The 17,879-nt window shown below is 39.1% G+C and overlaps 1 protein-coding gene across 1 annotated transcript in view; it reads left to right on the top strand.

Annotated features, from left to right (window-relative positions):
- Positions 1 to 16,948, top strand: part of LOC144366463 (broad substrate specificity ATP-binding cassette transporter ABCG2-like) — a 129,847-nt gene extending 112,899 nt beyond the window's left edge. The window contains exon 10 of the mRNA XM_078020740.1: positions 16,889 to 16,948. Coding sequence (XP_077876866.1) covers positions 16,889 to 16,948 — 60 coding nt within the window. The remainder of the gene's footprint in view (positions 1 to 16,888) is intronic.
- Positions 16,949 to 17,879: the final 931 nt, after the last annotated feature.

The raw sequence follows: 17,879 nt of genomic DNA on the forward strand, positions 1-17,879 counted from the left end.
CTGTATTCTCCCTTAATTCTTTACTTGTAGTAGAGATCTATTTACCAGTACTATGAACATGTCTTTAAAACTTCTCTTTTATTGAAGGGAAATGTAACAAAAAGTGTATTTCATTGAGTTAGTATCAAAATAAGGCACATGTGTAGCTGTGCGCCAGTCCAGGTCAAGAATTAGAATGTGACCAGCACAGAAGACCCCGCATGCACCTTCCCAGTCACTGCATCCTCTTCTTTCATGGAAGGCTTTTGAAATGATTCATGTATGTTCCCCACTCTTGTTATCAAAACATCACTGCTGCTCAGGTTTGTGAGTTATTTGTTTGTTTGACTGTTTTTTTTTGTGCACAAGCACAAAAGTCTCTTAGGTCTCTCTTACATTTTAAATAAGCTTTTAATATTTAAATAATTTTATATTTACAGAAAAGCCGCAAAAATACTGTAAAAATTTTCACATGTGACCTTTGCTCAAATTTCTTTAATGTTAACTTTTTATATTCCAAGCTTCACCAGTCAAAGATCAGAAATAAACCTTGAAACATCCTTGTTGATCAAACTGCACAATTGTTTCAGATATCACCACATTTATTTTACAAATATTCTTATATTGTTCTGGGATCCAATTCAGGACATCACAATGTGTCTGACTCCCCTTTTCAGAATGAAATATAGGAATGATGGTACCTAAGAAATTGCCAGATGTAGACCCCTGCTACTGTGGTGTTTTGGAACACCATTTAGTCAAGACTGAATACCTTGCCATACTGCTGCAATGTCAATCTAGGGACATGGCTGTTGATGTTTAACTTTTCTTTAAATAATATTATTTCTTTTTATAACATTTGACTAATGCATCTTATAACATTGTTTTACCAAGTTATTATGTAGATATCAAGATCAATTATTTTTTTCTATTTTTGGTAGAATTTTTTCTCTATCTGTATGATACAGTTCTCTATATACACATTTTATTACACAGAAAGGAATATATATTCATATTTATATACAATGTATATCTGCCAGTTTAAAAAACAGGCCAAATTATCAATATCTTCTTTTAAAATTATTAATCATTAAAGTGGACCATATCTTATTTATTCTTTGTACTATAATTGCCTTTTAATATACTTTTTATTGTGGCAACAAACATACAGTAGAATTATTAACTTGTGACCTTTTAATTGAAGGAACGTTAACAAAATGTGAGTTAATTTTTCACAAGCTGAAAAATAAAATATTAGTTTATAGAAATTTACTTAAGAACACGTATGTATACATATGTAATTTACTTTTATTTCCTTGAATGTCACAACTAATCTATAATGGCAGGGAACCAATCTATTATGCAGAAATAAATGAAGTTTCAGTTGATATTTATTTTCCAGTTATTCCCCTTGGGATACCATTTAAGACTGCAAGAAGACTGCTTCTATGGAATGTTCCTCAATATGTTGGGGAGGGAGGGAGAAAGGGGACAAAGTGGGTAATTTGGAGACATGTTAAAGAGGAAGTACATGTACTACTTCTCTGTTTTTAAAGTCATGTTCATGCACCTTAGATCTCAAAATTATTAGAATCTATTGCATTTGAAAAGTATAATACTGATTATTGAAATGTCTTTTGCTGACTCCAGTGTATATTCAGTGGGCTTTAGAAGAGAATTGTCAAGGGGACAGGAATGGAGTCTGGAGGTTGTCAATGGACCATACAATGCCTGGGATTGTTTCCAAGGTAGATCTACTGAGGGCCACTTTTGTTGCTTGAGCTGGCAGCAGCAGGTGCTGATGTTGAGCTTTCTGTATGGTAATGCCCTTCCAGGAGACTGGGTCAGCTAGAAACTTAGTGGTAAAATGATGACATGCCAAAACTGAATTATTATCCCTGATGTCTTTGAAGACCACTGCACTGGGACATAGGTCCTCATGGAATTATGCTTCTATATTGGCTGTGACTGTTTTTGCCCTTTGAGAGCAAAGTCATTGAAACAAAGACCATTGTCACCTACAAAACCCAAAGTATTTACTGACACTTTATATAAGTTTGGAGAAACCTCCATTAAACCTACAGGAACAGTTCCCCAAAGTTGGAATACTCAGGTCCATGAACCAAGCAATACCAGGCTCTCTCAGCATCATTTCCATAAACTCATTTGCAGAATTTATGCTTTAGGTCTCTGCACCTTTAGGACCTGATGTATTAGAGGTTCTGAATCCTGAAGAGTAGGTAGATAGGGGCATACAGGAAATTTTCCATGAAATCTAACAGTGTCTGCCACTTAGTCACTTTGGGATTTCCACAGTGGTGTCACAGCAGCAAAGAAAGGAGTTATAATATTGGTCATCCCTGTAATCCTGAAGACTGGAGTTACTGCCATATAATAGGCAGAGAATTCACAGAAGTAACTCAGTGTCTCTCTGCAATAAAGTCTCTGAGGCCTCCAGAGTAAAGGTGTGGATAAGTATACCAGAAAGCAGCTTAGAGTACAGCGGAAGCAATGGCCAAGGATGAGGAAGTTCTAGAAGGATGGCGGAAGACATGTAGAAAAATGTGATCATGATCAACAATGGGAAACAGCTACTTCCACTATATCTCTACACTTCTCCATGTTGTGTTTTCTAAAAAACACAAGTGACCTCTCCCTCAAGCTGTCCAGAGTGGACTTAAAGTGAGCATAAGTGGATCTTCATCGTGTGAGGGGTGGGCTGAAGTAGGTGCTGTTGCACTGTCAAATATCTGTGCACGTCCACTTTTGGTTGAAGCTGTGGTTGGCAGTTCCATGTGAGCTGAGCTCATTCCAACAGCATCCCTTCTCCACCCTGCACCACACCTCTCTCCATGTTTCTGCTCTTAGTCTTGTTTCTATGTGGTAAGGTCCCCAGTTTGCTGGCAAACGTGTTGAGGAATTTCAAGGGAAACACCCCTTGAGAACTCGTAACCAGCAGAAATAGGGCCAAGCAGAAATGTCCCAGCACAATGTTTTTCAGACATAAAATTATAGAATTCTTTCATTCATGTGGTCAGAGTAGGAATCTAGATGGTTTCCTGCAGAGGCAACTTCAACAGACCCTGGGTATTGGCCTTTTCTCCTTTTCTATCTCATTTTCTAACACAGATTTCTAACATCAACTGCTGAGTAAATTACCTGGAACAAGTCCTTGTCTTGGCCTCTTTTTTTTTTCTTCACATAAATGCAAACCCAAATACGTTGTGAGCTGGGCTCTTCTAATTTCTTTCCCTCTACCTCTCATTACAGTATATAGGATGGTTAAAGAGAGAACACAGTGCCTCTTCCAAACAGAAAGGATTCCCCATGTTACTGATTATAGTCCCCTTACTTTCTAGTGTCAATCTCTTTTCTTTTACAAACCAACCCACTACTCTGAAATTTTTTATTATTTTTTTATTTTTTTTTAATTTTTGTATTGGTTGTTCTAAACATTACAAAGCTCTTGAAATATCATATTTTATACATTAGATTCAAGTTGGTTATGAACTCCCAATTTTATCCCAAATAAAAATTGCAGAATCACATTGGTTACACATCCACATTTTTACATAATGCCCTATTAGTAACTGTTGTATTCTTCTACTCTTCCTATCCTCTACTATCCCCCCTCCCCTCCCCACCCATCTTCTCTCTCTACCCCATCTACTGTAATTCATTTCCCTCCTTGCTTATTTTCCCATTCCCCTCACAACCTCTTATATGTAATTTTGTATAACAATGAGGGTCTCCCTCCATTACCATGCAATTTCTCTTTTCTCTCCCTTTCGCTCCAACCTCATGTATCTGTTTAATGTTGATCTTTTCTTCCTGCTCTTGCTCCCTGCTCTGTTCTTAGTTGTTCTCATTATATCAAAGAAGACATTTGGTATTTTTTTAGGGATTGGCTAGCTTCTCTAAGCATGATCTGCTCTAGTGCCATCCATTTCCCTGCAAATTCCATGATTTTGTCATTTTTTAGTGCTGCATAATACTCCATGGTGTATAAATGCCACTTTTTTTTAATCCATTCATCTATTGAAGGGCATCTGGGTTTGTTCCACAGTCTAGCAATTGTGAATTGTGCTGCTATGAGCATCGATGTAGCAGTATCCCTGTAGTATGCTCTTTTAAGGTCTTCAGGGAATAGTCCGAGAAGGGCAATAGCTGGGTCAAATGGTGGTTCCATTCCCAGCTTTCCAAGGAATCTCCATACTGCTTTCCAAATTGGCCGCACCAGTTTGCAGTCCCACCAGCAATGTACAAGAGTTCCCTTTTCCCCACATCCTCGCCAGCGCTTGTTGTTGTTTGACTTCATAATGGCTGCCAATCTTACTGGAGTGAGATGGTATCTTAGGGTGGTTTTGATTTGCATTCATCAGACTGCTAGAGATGGTGAGAATTTTTTCATGTACTTTTTGATTGATTGTATGTCCTTCTCTGAGAAGTGTCTGTTCAGGTCTTTGGCCCATTTGTTGATTGGGTTATTTGTTTTCTTATTGTTTAATTTTTTGAGTTATTTGTATACTCTGGATATTAGGGCTCTATCTGAAGTGTGAGGAGTAAAAATTTGTTCCCAAGATGTAGGCTCCCTATTTACCTCTCTTATTGTTTCTCTTGCTGAGAAAAAAACTTTTCAGTTTAAGTAAGTCCCATTTGTTGATTCTTGTTATTAACTTTTGTGCTATGGGTGTCCTATTAAGGAATTTGGAGCCCGACCCCACAATATGTAGATCCGAGCCAACTTTTTCTTCTATCAGATGCAGAGTCTCTGATTTGATATCTAGCTCCTTGATCCACTTTGAGTTAACTTTTGTGCATGGCGAGAGGAGGGGATTCAGTTTCATTTTGTTGCATATGGATTTCCAGTTTTCCCAACACCATTTGTTGAAGATGCTGTCCTTCCTCCATTGCATGCTTTTAGCTCCTTTATCAAATATAAGATAGTTGGAGCTTTGTAGATTATTCTCTGTGTCCTCTATTTTGTACCATTGGTCCACCTGCCTGTTTTGGTACCAGTACCATGCTGTTTTTGTTACTATTGCTCTGTAATATAGTTTGAAATCTGGTATCGCTATACCGCCTGATTCACACTTCCTGCTTAGCATTGTTTTTGCTATTCTGGGTCTTTTATTTTTCCATATGAATTTCATGATTGCTTTATCTATTTCTACAAGAAATGCCATTGTGATTTTGATTGGCATTGCATTAAACCTATAGAGAACTTTTGGTAATATCGCCATTTTGATGATGTTAGTTCTGCCCATCCATGAACAGGGTATATTTTTCCATCTTCTAAGATCTTCTTCTACTTCTTTTTTTAGAGTTTTGTAGTTTTCATTGTATAAATCTTTCACCTCTTTTGTTAGGTTGATTCCCAAGTATTTTTTTTTTTTTGAGGATATTGTGAATGGAGTGTTTTTTCTCATTTCCGTTTCAGAAGTTTTGTTGCTGATATACAGAAATGCCTTTGATTTATGCGTGTTGATTTTATATCCTGCCACTTTGCTGAATTCATTTATTAGTTGTAGTAGTTTTTTTGTAGACCCTTTTGGGTCTTCTAGGTATAGAATCATGTCATCCACAAATAGTGATAATTTAAGTTTTTCTTTTCCTATTTTTATGCCTTTAATTTCTTTCATCTGTCTAATTGCTCTGGCCAGTGTTTCGAGAACTATATTGAGTAGAAGTGGTAATAGAGGGCATCCCTGGCTTGTTCCAGATTTTAGGGGGAATGCCTTCAATTTTTCTCCATTGACTACTCTGAAATTTTAAGTGCACTTAACCAAAGCCAAACCCTCCAAATTCATGCCAAGGTGTCCCTGTCCAGAAGCCAACTGTGTAGCCCTCATCCAGCATGGGCTACTAAACCAGGATCACTCGGGTGAATTTGGGTTAGCATGAAATAATCATGGAGACAATCACAAAAAGTAGCTTTTTCATGGGCAGTCCAAAAAGGCTTTCCCACCTCAGATGTAAGCTCCCACAAGGCAGGTAAGATAAAATCAGGGGAGAGATGTGGGAGAGAGTGTGAGAGTACTTTTTGAAGCCAAATTTATCAATGGGGGGCAGGTATATTTGATGGAATGTTCCATCCAAAAAGGAAAGGGTAATATTACAACAAACAGGTGGGTGTAACTCAGCCCCATAGGGTGACACTCAATCCCAGAACTGCACCTCACCTGGCCCACTGAGGTAATTCCACATGCATCACAGTGGATGCAATGCCAGTTCAGTACTTCTTTACTCAAGACTCAAAAGATGTGTGCATAGCTCCTGTTCAGGGTCGCCTCTGACAATATCTAGGACTTTTGTGAAGCCTGGCTAAAGAAATGCGAAAACATTTGCACACTGTAAAATGTGATGAAAATGTGAAGGTTCCATCACTTCTCCTTTCACTCTTCAGTAGAAGCACCCCACTTGGAATGTGGCACCCACCCTCCCTAAGTGAGAGGAATTGTGAATGACACAGCTATCCAAAAATAAATAAATAAATAAATAAATAAATAAACAAACAAACAAACAAACAAATAAATAAAACAGACAACCTGAAATGAGTGCTGGAAAGAAGAGAAAATTAACATGCATTAGGTCAAGAACATGTATATATCTATGAGCACATAATCATTCTGACGTTTGCCTAATGTCCTAATGATAAATTCCCAATTTTCCATGAATTACACTAGAACAAACAGTATGTAAACTATCAAAATCTGCCTGTAAGACATGGTTTATCAATTTCAAATAGTTAATAGTGCTGTGGTTCTTGTCACTGATGTGGTCAATTAGTTGCTCGGCTACCTCAGTCATGGCAGGTAGAGACACAGAATCAACACACAGTCTCCAGGAACTGGTGAGAGAACTGGCTGGATACCCACCTCAAGTCATTGTCCAGTAGCTCAGTTTATTTTTAGAATGCATGCAATTGTTATAGGGTTTAAGTGGGGTGTGCCCATCAATCATACATAAGCAAGATAGTATCCATAAGCCAATCATCTTATGCCTAATGTAACCACACTATGAGAATGCTCTAAATATTGCTATCATCAGGAAGGACCTTTGTCCCTAAGGGAGTGGGTTTCTAAGTTAAGAGTTTCATGCCTGAAGCTCCCAGCTATCGGTTTCCTGGTCTGGCAGCTTGGCAATGCTAATCACAAGTACTAAGGATGTGGTTTCATTAACGTCTCACTAGAACAGAGCATCCTATCCTGCAGTTATTCCTATCAGGCCTGAATGAGTGTAAATTCTTTAAGCACTCTGAGCTTCTCATAGCTGCTAGCTGCTAGCTGTAAACTGAAAGCTATTCCAACATAATGATGTACTTTTAGTCTTAATAATCTTGAGAAGATATACATACAAATATTAAATACAAAAACAAGATATTTAGAATCCTATCTATTGTATAAATTATAATCATTAGAATAAGAGCAAATAAAGGATATTTAAGAAGAGAACTTTAAAGAAAATTATAGTACAATGTTGGAAAAGGAAAAGATAAGATGGTTGACTTTTGACAAAAGCAAGAAATGTAAAAGGATTAAGCCCTTGTTAATGACAAGTTCCAATTAATGCTACAAAATGAAAAAGAAATCTGCACAAATTTGAAAACATGCTCAAAATAATGTTTAAAATAAATCTTTGCAAGTTGTAGATGGGACAAAATGTTTTAAAAAGTCGTTATTTGATATTATACCCATCTGCTAGATGAGAGTATAAGATGAACCTGGGGCCTGTTGAAAGATTATTTGATATTGATAAATGATATCATACTTAATAATTTGTCTACCATGAATCACATGGATTGAATAATAGATCCCCAACATATAAAATAATACCTACTAGTTATGAGAAGAATTAGCAAAATCACATTGCAACTGGAAAGTTAAACCTACCTCTCTCAATCTTTGATGGAGAAAGTAGAAAAAAAGGGGATTTAATTGAATACATGACTTACTACATGTACATCAAACTTTATGCAGTTTGAGCATATTTAGACCCCAAATCTGAAATCTGAAAATGCTTGAAAATTTGAGAGTGTTTGTTTGGTCACTATGACACCACAACTTGAAAATAGCCTTCCCCACATAGTAGCCCCTACCTTTTTGTCAATGGACAGGGCCTAAAAGCACCTGCATCTTTGAGCAGACATCTCAAAGGGAGTGTGGAGTTCTCACTTTCAGCCCCATCTGTGTAAGACATTCCTTCCATCTTGGAGCACCTTAACTATTATCTCAACTTACCTCAGCTATTGCCACCACCACCTTTAGATGCAGTAGCATACACTGAGGGACACCAGCATGGTATGGAATCCCAAAATCAAGGTTAGGTACAGGCAATCTGCATGGGTACTACAAGAATATAGGGAAAAACTGTAATATCTCAGATCCATACTTTCATAAAGAAGACACATAGACAACATGAAAAAACAAGCGAGGAAAGTACCCCCAAACAAATCAGAATACTATAATAACAGAATCCATGGACAGCAAAGCTGCTGAAATGTCAGAGAAGGAGTTCAGAAAGTTCATAATTAAAATGATCTGTGAATTAAAGAATGAAATAAATGAGCAATTATAGACAAAAAAATCACTGCAACAAAGAGATAAGAGAGCAAATACAAGTAGCAAAAGATTACTTTAAGAGAGAGAGACTCTGAAAAAAAACAGTTAGAAATCCTTGGAATAAAGGATGCAAAAATCAAATAAAAAACTCAATGGAAAGCATAATCAACAGACTAGATCACTTGGAACAAAGAATGTCAGATAATGAAGACAAAGTATACAATTTGGAAAATAAAGTTTATCACATGGTGAAGATAGTAAGAAACCATGAACAGAACATCCAAGAATAATGAGACAACATCAAAAGACCAATTACAAGAGTTATTGTGATAGAAGAAGGTACAGAGTTTCAAACCAAAGAAATGCACAATCTCTTCAATGATAATATCAGAAAATTTCCCAAGCATGAAGAACAAATTGGAAAACCAAACACAAGAGACTTACAGGAACCAAATGTAAAAAATTACAACAGATCTACACCAAGCCACATTAAAATGAAAATGCCAAGCATACAGAATAGGGATAGAATCTTAAAAGTCACAAGAGAGAGAAATCAGATCACATAACAGGGGAGACCAATTTGTATCTCAGCAGATTTTTCATCCCAGTCCCTCAAAGCCAGGATATCATGGAACAACGTATACTAATCTCTGAAAGAAAATGGAAGCCAACCAAGAACCTTCTATCCAGGAAAAACTAAGCTTTAGATTTGATGATGAAATAAAAACCTTCCATGATAAACAAAAGTTAAACAAATTTACAACTAGAAAGCCTGCACTACATAACATCCTCAGCAAAATATTCCAAGATGAGGAAATGAAAACAATGATAAAAATCAGCAGAGGGAGTGATTATACTAAAGGAAAATTTAATAAGAGGAGAAACCAAGTCTCATTAAATACCAAAAATAAACAAAAATGGCTGGGAATATGCATCATGTCTCAATAATAACCATAAATGCTAATGGCATAAACTCACCATTCAAAAGACATAGAATAGTAGATTGGATTGAAAAAATACCCAACAATATTATGCCTTCAAGATACTCATCTCATAGAAAAAGACATTCACAGACTGAAGGTGAAGGGTTGGGAAAAATCATACCACTCACATGGACTGTGGAATCAAGCAGGGGTTTCCATCCTCATATCAAATAAAGTAGATATCAAGCTAAAGTCAATCAAAAAGAATAAGGAAGGACACTACATATTACTCAAGGGAACCATACACCAACAAGACTTAAAAGTATAAATATATATGCCCAAAACAATGGAGCGACTGTTCATCAAACAAACACTTCTCAAGTTCAAGAGTCAAATAAACCACAATACAATAATTTGGGGAGACTTTAACACACCTATTTCATCACTAAGTAAATCTTCCAAACAAAAGTTTAACAAAGAAACTATAGAACTCAATAATACAATCAATAACATAGACTCAACTGACACTATACAGATTTTTTTTTTAAAGAGAGAGTGAGAGAGGGGAGAGAGAGAGAGAGAGAATTTTTAATATTTATTTTTTAGTTCTCGGCGGACACAACATCTTTGTTGGTATGTGGTGCTGAGGATCAAACCCGGGCCGCATGCATGCCAGGCGAGCGCGCTACTGCTTCAGGCACATCCCCAGCCCCACTATACAGATTTAATGTAATTCTGACCAAAATTCCAATGACATTCCTCAAAGAAATAGAAAATGCAGTCATGAAATTCATCTGGAAAAATAAGATAATGACAGGACCCCCTCTCTGGGCTCTGTAACACTGATGACTCACCCAATTTGCTGGTCAAGGAGATCAAAAGGACCCTAGAGAATAGAAAACCAACCATTGTACATTCTGCAAAGGAAAGGATCATTTGAGAGGAAAATGTCACTGATGCTTCCAACAGAAGCCATGTATGATCAGCAAGATTTTGACCAATCCTGGCAGATGGCACCACTGTTAGAGGAAAACCAAAGGGGCCAAGAGGCTTCACATGCATTCCCAAAAGTGATCTCTGTGGAATCTCAGCTAACTCTTAATGGTAGATAGGAACAGGTCAGTTTGGACCAACTTGGTTTTAAACACCTGGCAGGACAGTACAGTCCAAGCACAGTTTTACACAGACATTTAAAAGGAAAGCAATGTTGTTGTTGTTGTTTTCAAATGTAACTTAAGAGGTACACTCATATCAGCCCCACCAAAATTAAGTGAAGATTAAGGTTATAAAGGAAGTGTTGTGGTGTGGGGGTGCCTAACAATAATGATCACAAAACACTAGAGTTTTGAGTTTATCCTGAGTTAATCTAATACTTATGTCATAGACCTGAAAAATCTTCCTAGCCTCCTACATTGATAAACATGATTTATTCTCCACTGATATGATTGAGTTACTACAGAGACGTGAAGCAACCTGTCCAACCCCACCAAAATAAACATCTGCGAAGGCATGGAAGGAGCAATCACACAACCTAACAGTAAAGCCCTTTCCCTAGCTGGAGCTATTAAATAATTCAGAACTTGCCTTCTTTAGGAATAAGAATCTAACTCCTTATGTTCAGGTTCTGCACACTGATCCAATGATGGACAGCCAGCCAGATAAGATGGTGCTCCAATTCTCTCAACACTAAAGGCTGTACTAAACAGAAGAATCTGAAACTGACTCCCTCCAAAATTACGGGAATGCATCTAAAATTAAGAGAAATTAAAGCTCCAAACCATCACACCTTCTGAACTTCCTCATGTTAAGAACAGAAATTACCCCTGCCCTGGCCAGGCCCCACTGACATGTTCACTAACATAGACTAGCAAAACCTTCATATATATAATTTCCTCCCTCTTTTCTCACTTTAACACCAGCTCCTCTTATGGAAGCTTTCTTGGCCCTTGAATTTTCTGAAGATGTAAATTCAAAACAAAAGTTTTCTTTTATCTTTCTTCAAAGCTGACTTTGATAAATCTATTTTCCTGCCCATTTGACTCTGAATAATTGTACAGTATTATGATCAGTAGATTCTAGATTCTGACTCATGTAGGGCAATACTTCTGGTGGGTAATAATTTGGTAGTGAAGATTGAACATCCTTTATGCAATTTACTCAAAATATTTGGAACTAGGAGTGTTTGGATTTGGGGTATGGTGAAATTTCTTTGGGATGGACCTAAGATATTTGCACATTGTACACATTACCTGAATGAAATTTTAATTTTTTCATGCCCCCAATATTTTTAAAAATTGGGGGCATGAAAAAAATTTTTATTTTCCAGTTGTGGTATCATGTTGACCAAACAAACATTTTCAGTTTTAGATTTCAGAATTATTATTAGGAATATTCAACATGCATGCAGTTTTATGTGCATATAGTAAGTACCATATTCAATTCAAACTCTTATGCCTAGGTAATTTTTCTCTAATTTCTCCATCAAAGATTGAGAGATGTAGGGTGAACTTCCCAGTAGCAATGTGATTTTGCTAATTTTTCTCATACTACTAGTAGGTGTTATTTTCTGTTCTAAAACTCTACAATTGAATCCATATAATTAATGATGGTTAAATTACTGAGTATGGTACCATTTAGCTAGTTACTAGCTAGCCAATAACCAACATCCACAGTCATGAATCTCAGTGGTATATATTCAGGATGGAGCAAAGTTGGAAATCTGGTTTCTATCTTCTGACCCCAAACCTGGGGGTCATTTAACTGCCCCTTACATAGACTCATTGTGTTGCTGATTCATTGTGCTGCTGACTCATGGCCAAGTGAAGAACTGTCACTCAATGACATGTGGGACATCCCAGCGCCTGCCCCAGAATAAAGGCTGGGTTCATGTTTAATGAAGTCTGTTAAAATGATCATCCTTAAAAAAAAAAAAAAAGAAAAAAAAAAAAAAGATTCTTCAAAGCTACAAGGCATTGTTTTCCTGAATGTCCAGAAGGTGGTGGTACACACCAAGGCCATTCATTTCATCTCCTTTACTGAATCAATGAAAGCTAAACAGATCCTGAAACCTTCAGGATCAAAATTCAATACTGGATATTAAGCACAATAGGCAAAAGAAAGAAAATATATCTTTAATTAATGGCTGCAATATTTATATTCAATTATTATTTTTACTACACCATATTCATCAATGAAAATATTAGAATAAATTTTCAACATTTCTTTTTACAAATAAAAAAATTAATGGCAAAATACTTCCAGAGCTCTGTATTAATCCATTCAAATTACTTTCTCATCTTATGTTAATTAAAGGTAATAAACTTAATCACTTTGTTGGTATTTTGAGCCTTCACTTAATTTTCTTTCATGTCAGCTTTTTCCCCTCTATAGGCTCTGGATCCATGAAAAGTCTCTACAGAGTATTTCATACTATCAGTGCCTCTGTCAGAGCTGGGCAGGCAGCATGCTCCCTATTGCTACTCCCATCATGTCAAGTATGATAGAAAGAACAGGAAACTTGACAAGAGTAGGAATCCTCACTTGTCACAGTTCCTCCTTCCCTGATCATCGCTGGAGCTTGTGTGGGTGCTGAAAGCTCAGGTTTCAGGTGTGGCCTCCCCTCCAGTACCAGAGGAGATAGTGATGCCTAATAGTGGATCAGGGCTTCTTAATGTCTGAAATTATGGAATTAAACATTATATTTCTAGATTGAAAATAGAAGGTGCTACCATTAAATAAATCACCTAACTTTCTCAGCATGACACCTATGAAATGGGAATTTGGCAAGAAAAATCCTTACCTCAGTTTCAGGAAAGCACTAAAGATCAGTGGCATCCCTGTGAATGTAAAATATGCATGCTACTATTTCAGCCAAGATGCATTTACTGAAAACTTATGAACCATTAAGCTCTTCCCAGGAGAGGAAGAGCATCCTAGTGGCAAACTTCAGTGCCTATCATGAGTTGTCTACTGATTGAATGAATGAGACACTTGGTTTCTATTGCAAAATATATATCCCTCTTCTCCACTAGATGATTTTTTTTTGCAGTGCATGGTTGTGTCTCCTTTTTCTTCTTTCTACCTTGTAAAATATCTTTATATCCAAAAGAAACCTTAGAGTTTTTTTGTGAAGTTTTCATTTAAAAAATGTACAATATTTTGAGTAGCATATGTACCAGAAGATTTAATGGGGACCTGAAAAGGAAGGAATCCTTTGGGAAAGAGGCCTTGAGAAGGCTGGTTCTTTTTTTAGTGCAAGATTCTACAAGTATGAAGGTATTAGCTCATAAAATGACTTGCTGATAACTTGGAATGAGCGGATGTAGTTTTGGATGTAGTTTTTGCCTTGTAAAAGCAGGGAAAGAAGAGATAGATACTCTTTTTGGACAATCTATGCATTGTTTTTGCTTTAGTTTCTCTAATTGCAGTGCAGGTTATTGGTTGAATTACCAGCAACATTTGGTGTGGTTCAATTTAGCAATTATATTGGTAAAGCTCATCTAATACATCACCAATTTTGGTTCTTTCCTGGAAAACAGTGAGTTTTTTTTTCTTTTTCATTTTTTTGCCTCCTTATCATTTACTACATGGTGGAAGAGACAGTGAACATCTAGAATCAGAAAGTATAATTTTTCAGGGTTTCTGGAATTGTCTGGACACAAGTGATCATTGTGGTAGTTTGGAGAACATCAAATTTTCTACCCTATTCTAAAATATTATCCTTGATTTCCTTAGCATTTTTTATCTCAATATTCCCAGGAGACAAACTGAAATTTTATTTGATTGTGTACACTTGTGGGGTACCACTTATTTTCCAATTTGTGAGGTGAAAACTTTCGGAAGCTCAATAGGCATTCACAGTGAGCTCTCAAGCACAATTATCACACAGAAAAATTTGCTACTTCATATTTGTCTTTGGCATGATACATGATATTTGGGGAAAATTATTTATTTTGGGGTTTTGCTAATGATATTTTCTCATCACACTTACATTTTTCTTTTACTGTGAACAAATACCTTTTATAAGAGACCAGTAAGAAAAATAATTGTTTTTTCCCATCATAGGCCTTAGGTGGTTGTGCTTAGTTTGGGTTGCTGTGTTTCAATTCCCAAAACTTGACCATTAATATCTTTGATGCAGGGATCCTGACTGCACTTCTGACATCCCCCAGAGCTGTGCAGGTGTCCTATATCCAGGGCTGTGAACTGCACAACCTGGGCATACATTCTTGGGCCTTGGCTAGATCAATGCTCCAGGTGGCTTTGCCACTCAGACACAGCAAGTCCCTCCTGGCTCCTAGTCCAACCTAAATATGGTTATAGAAGGCCAGCATTTCAGTCACTGTGCAGATTCAAAGCAGTGACCTAAACCATTGTTTCATCAACATAATTAATAAACAAATATATGGCAGATACAAATACACAAATAGAATTTCCTGAAAACAATTTTGTGGTGTGTATTTGTTAGTTTTTTTCTCTTTTGTCTTTTGAGAAAAACTATCATGAATCCTTGTAACAGTAAGCAAGCCCATTTTCAAGGTATTCTAATCATCCTGGAAAATTGTTACCACGTGAGGCTGCAGCTGCATTCTGGCGCCTGCTTCCTCCAAGCAATAAGAACAGTGCCTGTCATGAGTAGGGATTCAACAAACCCTTTAGGAAAAAGAGCAGCATCCAGCTGTTTGGGGCATAGGGCATCAGGCATTAAAGTCAGGAGTTGAGTATTGGCATGGTGTGGGGGTGACTGTGGTGGTGTCAGCATGCAGCTGTGATTTGGGAGTTCCTTGCTTCCTACTAATGGTGGCGGTGACAGTGGAAGATTCCAGAAACAGTGGTTGTAACAACAGATGCATCCAGCCATGAGCATTTTAATGTGCCATAGTGACAAGGGTCTGGCTGCAGTTGCAATGAAGTTGGCCCCAGTACTGAGTGTCACTGTCTAGTATCCATATTAAAGTCTGGTGGCAGCAGGGTGGAGCTCCAGAGTCTGGCAGGGGTGGGAGCAACATGCAGCCGCATCAGCGGTCCAGCCTCAGTACAGGGGTCGGGCACCAGGTGTGGGGTAAAGTGCAATGACATCAGGGCCTTGGTGGGCAGTGTTGGAGTCTATCTGGAGTTTGAAAGTTTGAGTGCTGCACAATGGTGGTGGCACCATAAGAGTTCAGAAGCAGGGGCAGCAACAGCAGGCAGTGTCCAGCAGTGAGCATCTTGATCCTACGGAAGTAACTGGGGTCCAGCTTCAGGGCAGTGAAGGTGGCATCCAGTGGACATGTGGGGAGTCTGGTTGGCTGCAGTGAAGAGCTCCAGGCTGGCATGTCAGCAAGGGCATGGGATAGTGGGAGTCAGAGTGATATGTTAACCAGTAGCTGGGATGTCCTCTGTGGTGGAGGCTCCAGGCCCTGGTCTTGCTCCTGGTCGACTGGCCTACTCAGGAAGAAGCACACGGGAGGTGGTGATACCCAGGAAGCTGCCCAGGACCTTATGCTTCCCAAAGCTGCCTTGTCTCGCTCTGTCCATGAGCACACTTCGTGTCTGCTAACCCCATCACCTGATATAGCCTCTCTACTGAGGAACTAGGCTGTCTGCTGCTAGGTTGGGGCGGTCTTGGGAGAGAACCTCACCATCCCCAGCTACATCCTGCATGGACTGTGGGTGCAGAAAGCAGAGGTCCTAGGACATCTTCACTGCCAAAGTGCATTTCTGTGGCTGGAGGTGGCAGAGGACAAAGACAGAGAACTCGTAGCCCTTAGACTCCCAATGACAACTGTGCCCTCCACCATTGTCCCACCCCAGGGATGCACTTGGAGGGTGAGGATTTTCTAGGCCCCCCCACCTCCCACCTCTGCACTCTGCTACCACAGCCCAGGGGAGATGTATCTGGGGAGGGTGGATGTCTTCTCTCAAGGCTGCCCCAGCTGGCAGCAGGCCTACTCATCCCTCAGAGGCTGCAACTCAGGGAGGGGCAGGGTGAACTCAAGGATTAGGTGAGCAGCCTGGTGAACTCAAGGCCAATGCCAGGCATTGCTGGAATGGGCAGCATAAGGTCCTCAGCAGGTGTCTGGGTACCACCAGCTCCTGCGCCCTGCTTCGTGAGCAGGCAGGCCCTACCAGGAGCAATACCAGTTGCCTGGAGGAGCCACTGCAGAGGCCATCACAGCCTCCAGTCACCCTCTGACTCTGAGGCCTGCTGTCCCAAGCTGTCACCATCACCGCTAACAGAGCTCCACACTGCGGCCACTGGAGTCCCCACAGGGCCACCAGTGATGCCGCAGCCACCATCACTGCACCAGGACTAGACTCTTGCCACTGCCAGAGGATGAGAATGCAATGCTCTGGATGCCTGGCTCAACGTTGCCACCTACAGACTCCTCAGTTGCCTTTGCCACTACTGCCATAACTGAACTTCAGACACCAATACCTCCACAGATTCCAAACGCCAAGGCTTCACTGCCCAGGCTCCTGCCCATGGCTGCCCTCCAAGCCTGAGGCCAATTCTCCATCCTGCCACTGATACATCTGGGCTCCTCAAACTGCCTTAAGACACCTAGGCTCGCTGTTTGACATTCTCCCCACAGGTGGATGCCCCTGCTACAGGATTCTGAGACTGCTCCTGGTCACTGGGAACCTCCAATGTGAAACCCTGCTGTGGAACGCTGAGGTTGGCTTCTATATGCTTCAGTCCTAGAAACCAGACTTCTTTCACAGCCACTAGTTGCCTTTGCAGGTGCCACCTATACCTCCAGGCTTGGGAAGGGTCCAGCACATGCCCTTCCATGCCTGCTTCCTGTTCATATCTGTCGGGGGAATAAACCATTGATTGGGTTAAAGCTCTCAGAACTGAATCATTTCACTGATAATCCTTGTATTGGCTCACCAATGAGCTTCTGGGGACACCTACTACCTAAAACACAACACATCTTCATCGAATAGCTTAGCAAGACCTTCTAGATGACTTGCAAGAGCTTCTACATCAGCACTTGTTTATTTGCCTTACACTTTTATTTTATGGAGAGGGGCCTCTTTCCAAAAACATCATGGACCAAACTCTGGCACTTTCAAACTTCTTCTGCAGCTTTCTCACTTCTCTTGTCAGCATAACAATCTAAGGTGATGGTCTTGTCTGGATTTGGCTTCATCTTCATAGAAAGTGGGTTGTTTCTTCTTTTCTTCAGAATATAAAAAGTTTTTCCAGATCAGCAATAAGGCTATTTTTGCTTTCTAGTCATTTACATATGCCCTGGAGCAGCACTTTAATTTCCTTCTTGAACATTTCCTTTGCATTCTCAGTGTGACAAAGTAGTGTAAGTTGCACAGCTTTTTATTTGAAGTACAAAACATAAGACTCTTCTTTTTATTTAAACAAGACAGACAATTACTGAGTCACTAACGGTTCTAACTTCAATATTGTAGAATAAGA

This window comes from Ictidomys tridecemlineatus, chromosome 9 (assembly GCF_052094955.1).
Source record: "Ictidomys tridecemlineatus isolate mIctTri1 chromosome 9, mIctTri1.hap1, whole genome shotgun sequence".
Taxonomy (NCBI): Eukaryota; Metazoa; Chordata; class Mammalia; order Rodentia; family Sciuridae; genus Ictidomys; species Ictidomys tridecemlineatus.